Here is a 5,867-nt window from a genome sequence, read left to right as displayed (position 1 = left end):
CTGCCCGTGCTACCCCGCCGGCGCCCGTAGAGGTGGAGGGGGCGCCCGGCTCGACGGAGATGGGGTGTCCAGAGCAGAGGAAGGGGAGGGGAGGGGAGGGGGATCGGGAGGACGGCGACTTGGGATGCGGCGGAAGCGGTGGAAGTGTACTGCGTAGCGACGGCTGATGGCTGGGCTCAAACGACGGCTGCTTCCGGCCCATGGACTTGTTCTGGACCAGGATCCGCGATGATCGTAGTGGGCCGCTTTGGTGGACAGCAAGCAGCTGGATGCTAGCACATAAAAAAAAAACAGGAGTGGCCGGCCATTTCCTTGGTCGGCTCCGCGACCTCTGCTTCGCTCGGTCACACACCCCCACCAACTCCGACGGCGATAATGCTCCTCGTCGACGGCGAGCCCGTCCCCTGCTCCACCCCCGAGGTGCGTACGGCACGCTCATGCTGTTACACGTGGACGCGTGCTCTCTCTTTCTCCTCCTTGTGACGACCCTATCGGCTCCCGATTCTTGCAGGGGAGCAGCGGGAGGGAGCTCGTGGCGGCGCTCATGGGGAACCCCGGGCTGCGCGCCGCGTCCGAGCGGATCAGGGCCGCGCCGGAGAGGCGGGTCCCGTCGGGGCCGGAGGGGCCCAGGCACGTGTACGTGTTCCAGCGGGAGTACGCCACGGTCGATCCGGCGCGCGTCGAGGTGCGTTGTGCTCAGGTCTTCGATCGAGCAGGGATTGGGGATCCTTGGTCCGATCCGCGCCGTTTGAATCAGTTGCGCGGTTCCGTGTTTTGCTGCCTCAGCGACAACTTTTCGTTTCCCATGGTGGAAATCGTACCTGTGTTGCCTCCTGGTAAATGGGGATTGGGCAGGCACTCCTGGAGTTCACTTTGGTAGTTTATGGATGTGCGATCACTTTATTCAAGTTATACTATTTGTTTGGATTGGTGTATGATCATCAGAGGGCTATTGGATTGTTATTCTGAATGCCAGCATGTAGGATTTCCAATTTTACCTGTATACCTGATTGCCTGATCAGTTTTGTGTTCGTGGCCCTGAATAAACTGGCATCCTACTAAAGCACATCATTACTTTCTGCTACATTTCACTCACTTTGCCTTAATTCCTAGGGTGATTAAAGCATAGTTAGGCGTAGACCGTTCAAATAGTGCGATTGGTGAATTAATCAGTTCTTTTGCATCTGTAGTTAGTGGGCACAGATGAGATGACTACATGTGTGGGTGTTGCGATTCGCAACAACAAGACTGGAATGTAAGTGAAAAAGAAGCGAGCATTTTATCTGATCCTGTAAGACTTTGGTTTCTTGTGAAACTCAAAACTCATGTATTTTCCCAACTCACAATAACATTTGCTGATTCATCCGATCTTCCATTAATTGATTTCAGGACTTCCATTAGCCATATGGACTTCCCAAAGATTGTAGAAGGAGGGTTCAAACAGATGCTAGAATTACTTGGTGATGACGACGAACCATTTGATGTTGGTTTCTTCTCCTGTATTTCCCCCTCAAAATATACAATGAGCAGTTAAGCACCCTTGGGAATGTTCTCACTAGCATTTGCTTACAGGTTCACCTGATTGGTGGCTTCGATGATGCTTCTACAAAGGTTGAATTCAAAACTTTTTGGGTGGTTAAATTTCTTTTAGATTTCTTGACCCTGCACAAGCGGGAGCTACGTGCACCGGGCTGCCCTTAATTTCTTGATTGACACAATATACATGAGGAAGCATCTAATTACCATAATTCGCCCCACAGGTAGTCTATTCTTCTGGAGGAAAGCACAGCATACAGGAAGGATACTCCCATCCACTTTGTTGCAAGATAGTTGAAGTGCTGCATAAATCCCAGCAACGGTTCCACCTCCGGTCTTTCTGTGTCCTTGGGATCAACACTATGACTGATTCTTACGGGAATGCACGACCCATAGTTGGTGGATTTGTGGTAAGGGATATCCTCTCCCCTGAATCTACTGAAGTGTCAATTAGTAGTTTTTGGTGCCAATGAACACCACATTTGTAAAATAGAACATTGTAAGCTCTGGAACAAGGAACTTTGAAGGTTAATCTAAAAGAAGAAGGAAAAAAGAAGAGGGAAATTCTATTTTGTCTGCATCTCATACTAACATTTCACTTACTCCCTCCGATCTGAATTAATTGACGCAGCCTCTATATAATGTAAAATGGACATTGTATAGAGGTTGCGTCAATTAATTCGGATCGGAGGGAGTAGTTAGTTTGTGTAAACTAGAATTGTTATTTAAATTGTTGGTTTGAAACATACCCCAGTTCATAGTAAGTTTTCTTAGAAACAAACACTCCTGCTGTCTTCAGATGCAAACATCATCTGGAGTTGTTACTCCTGCAAGCTTTGACATCACTTCAAGGTGTCCTGATGAAATAGTCAGAAGAATTCGTGTGAGTGTTTCTTCTTATGATCCAAATTGGCGAGGAAAGTTACTGGAGACTTACGACACACATGCTGATATTTTCCAAATTGCCCCTGCCTGCTGGTCCGTCTCTTACATTCCCATCCATTTCATTATGTATTGTACATAATAAATTGAAGATTTTTGTAGCTACATATTCAGCCTCTTTGTACTTAACTATTGACCTTCTGTTCCTGAACGTTGTTAATCCATGGACACATGGACGGAGTTGGCACTGTAGCATCAGGGTCAACTGACCCCAATAAAATTTGGCAAAACCTTTAGTAAATTATTGCTATTAAAGACCAATTACTGTTGAATTCATGTAGTATATCTCGATGAGCCCATTGAGTGTTTTGGCTAGCTTCGGCCCTGTATGACATAGGCATTAAGTGACATCACACAGGTTGCTTTTTGGTTCAGTCTGATCTTCAAAATTTCCATACGTGAAGTAACTACCAATTGGAAAGAAGTGATGGAGGCAATAGGACAATTTTAAATTGTTGCCTGACTTGTTGTCATCATACTCCATGTATGTTCAATGCCACCTATGCATGAAATGCTGTACGGCGGTTTTGCCACTTTTTATTCATCAGCGAATTGCACCATGTGTATGAATTATTACCATTCATGGGCAGGCCACATTTGCCCAAGATTCGACCCACTATCATATTCTAACACCCAATAAAAATTATAATTGTTTGCAGAGAATAAACAAATAAAATCATATTTTTATGCTTTGATCCTGGCCCAGCTTCCGTCATGAACACCTCTAACAGGGACAAAAATGATTTTTCTTCCTTCTGGCTATTTTAATAATGGGCCTTTTGTTCTCATGCATGTAAACTACATCTTGCATGATAGTTCAAGAAATATTAAGAGCATACATCATTACGAGTGCAAGTACTTGTGCCTCTTTACTTTGCTAGTTAACTAACTGTTCCGTGTGATATACCCATGTCTTGTCCTGCTTGTATAGGATGCCAGATTGGGCAGAAATGGCATTCTCACTTAACCAGCTTTCAGACTCTGAAGTCCTGCTTCAATGCTCCACCTCTCCAGCTGCAGAACCACCTCATTTTGTGGAAACTGAGAGAAGGTGTGTGTTCCTTTTATCCTACAAATCGGAAACTGTATTGCATGAACCATCTCTATCATATGTGTGTGCAATCTTTCTGTTTATCTAGGTATAACTCGTGATTAGCTAACATGGTTTATTCTTGCTTTGTACTTTCTTGTTGTAGGATATGGAAATACTTGATCGAGAACCCAGACTGGGAAGATGCATTTCCAAAGTACAAGCCCCGGGTCTTCCACTGGACGGATGATGGCAGGTGGTCAAGGCACTCTTAGCATCATCCTTTTCCTGTCTTGTCATCCATTGGTGCTCTACAAGCGGAACAGTGACAGATTATGGTCACACCAGCACTTATATGATCCCATTCATTTCGTCCATTTCCATACGCCTTTCATCTTCAGTTATCTCATGCATTAGCCACGGGTGATTCAGGATTATTCGGTTCTTCCGTAAATGTATGCTGAGAAACCGGTCTGAAGTTGATGCATTAAGCACGGTTTGTGTGTTGTGTGGTAGATTCATTGTTGGTTCATACCTGACCTCTGAAATTCGATTTGGTCGGTTAAATGTTTGCGTGCAACTTACCTGTTGTGTTCAGAGGCGTTGTGTACACTAGGATGCGTCGGGTGATATTATTCGGGGTTGTTTGCAATGTTGTGTCTGGAAATATCTTTACTGTAGCTTGGTCGCTGTGTTCTGCTCGAAAGATTCAATGGTTGTTTGGTTTCATGCCCATCATGATGCCCCACTAAACAGATTCTAACATCTTTAAATTTTATAGATGTTGGTTCCCTTTTTAGGTAACTTTCATCCAAAAACCGAGCATCCAATTTGGACACTACTTGGAAATGTGTTGTCCATTTACTAGCGTGTGCGGTATGGTTTGAAGGGTGCTAGTCCCTCCAGTCTTGTACTGGTCAAACTGTAAACCTTTTTCCCCATTAATATTTTGATATGTGAAAATCGTATGCTTGGATTTGTATCAGAAAATACTAATGCAAAATAATGATTTTATGGTTATTGTGTATTACCTCCGTTCCAAATTATTTGTCTTAGATATTTTTTCTAGATATAGATGTATCTAACACTATAACGTGTAACTCTACACTTTTTTTTAAGAAAACTTTTAATCTATTCATCTTCAATCATGATAGTACAATGAACATCAGAATAATAAAAATTACACCTAGCGACGACTACAAATACTTAAGCGAGTTGAAGGCCCGTCGCCCTCATCGCCCCTCCTTCATCGGAGCTGGGCAAAACTTGTTGTAGTAGACAATCACGAAGTCGTTGTGCTAAAGCCCCCATAGGATCAACGCACCAGAACAGCAACCGCCGATGTCATAGATCAAAAGGATCTAGTCTAAAAACACATGAACGTAGAGGAATTACGACCAAATCCGATTAAATCTACCAAAGACAGATCTGTCGAAGACACACCTCAACATGCACATCGACGATGTTCGACACACCACCAGGACGGGGGCTAGACAGGGAGAACCTTATTTCATCTTCAGGAAGCCACCATCGTCTCGTCTTTCTAAACAGGACACAAACCTTAATAAAACAAAGACAAATTTAAGACAAATAATTTGGGACGGAAAGAGTAGTAGAAACTAATGGATAGGGTTAGAATTCGAGCCGAGTCGAGTCAGCTCAACTCGCTAGAGCTCGTTTCATTAACGAGCTAGCTCGACTCGACTCATTACTATAACAAGCTCAACTCCAAGGTTGGCTCGACTCGTAGCATGTTTAGCTTGTTAAGTTCGTTATAGATATGGACATAAAACCTTGTGAATATGATAAAAATTTATTAATTGGGAATGTGACATGTACATATTAAGCATGTATGATGTTTACAAACAATTGTAAGTGGTATCAACAAGTCAGTAACATGTACATGACCATAATAATCAGCAAGTTGGTAACATACACATGAGCACAGTTCCACATATGACCACAATAATAAGCAAGTTAGTAACATCCGAGAGGTGGTTTTATGCGGCACTGCCGCCCTCGTAAACTCACGATTCAAAAACAAAGGAAACAGGAGGGGAATCGACAGACTGGTCTCTTGCTATTTCGCTAAGGATGGAAGAAAAGGAATCGTGGCGTGTGTCTCCTTGGCGGCCGAGCCTAGTGTTTTGCGGATGGGTCCTGCGTTGGCCTATGTGACTGGCCTAGGATGCAAGCTGGTGTTGGGTGGCTGATTTTTATACCGAGCTTAACGAGTTACACGAGTACTCGTGAACTCAGTTCGTGGTATATAAACGATCTTAAAATAAAGCTCAGCTCGACTCGTTATTCTTCATGTTCAAGTCAATTTGAGTCGAGTCACGAGCTACTCATTTAGCTC

The 5,867-nt window shown here is 43.9% G+C and overlaps 1 protein-coding gene across 1 annotated transcript; it reads left to right on the top strand.

The window, feature by feature from the left end:
• Positions 1–271: 271 nt before the first annotated feature.
• Positions 272–4,188, top strand: LOC125528507 (protein N-terminal asparagine amidohydrolase). Its single transcript, XM_048692964.1, has 9 exons — positions 272–420; positions 512–685; positions 1,191–1,255; positions 1,390–1,483; positions 1,573–1,611; positions 1,761–1,946; positions 2,336–2,514; positions 3,410–3,529; positions 3,675–4,188. The coding sequence occupies exons 1-9, from the start codon at positions 376–378 to the stop codon at positions 3,781–3,783; spliced, it is 1,011 nt and encodes a 336-aa protein (XP_048548921.1). The 5' UTR covers positions 272–375; the 3' UTR covers positions 3,784–4,188.
• Positions 4,189–5,867: the final 1,679 nt, after the last annotated feature.

The sequence above is a fragment of the Triticum urartu genome, unplaced genomic scaffold, assembly GCF_003073215.2.
Source record: "Triticum urartu cultivar G1812 unplaced genomic scaffold, Tu2.1 TuUngrouped_contig_4925, whole genome shotgun sequence".
Lineage (NCBI taxonomy): Eukaryota > Viridiplantae > Streptophyta > Magnoliopsida > Poales > Poaceae > Triticum > Triticum urartu.
This window is presented reverse-complemented; position numbering and strand designations above follow the sequence as displayed.

Coding starts and splice junctions, on each gene's coding strand:
- LOC125528507 (XM_048692964.1), top strand. CDS start 376: ATGCTCCTCGTCGACGGCGAGCCCGTCCCCTGCTCCACCCCCGAG. Junction 1,484..1,572: donor ATGACGACGAACCATTTGAT/GTTGGTTTCTTC, acceptor ATTTGCTTACAG/GTTCACCTGATTGGTGGCTT. Junction 1,947..2,335: donor CCATAGTTGGTGGATTTGTG/GTAAGGGATATC, acceptor TGCTGTCTTCAG/ATGCAAACATCATCTGGAGT.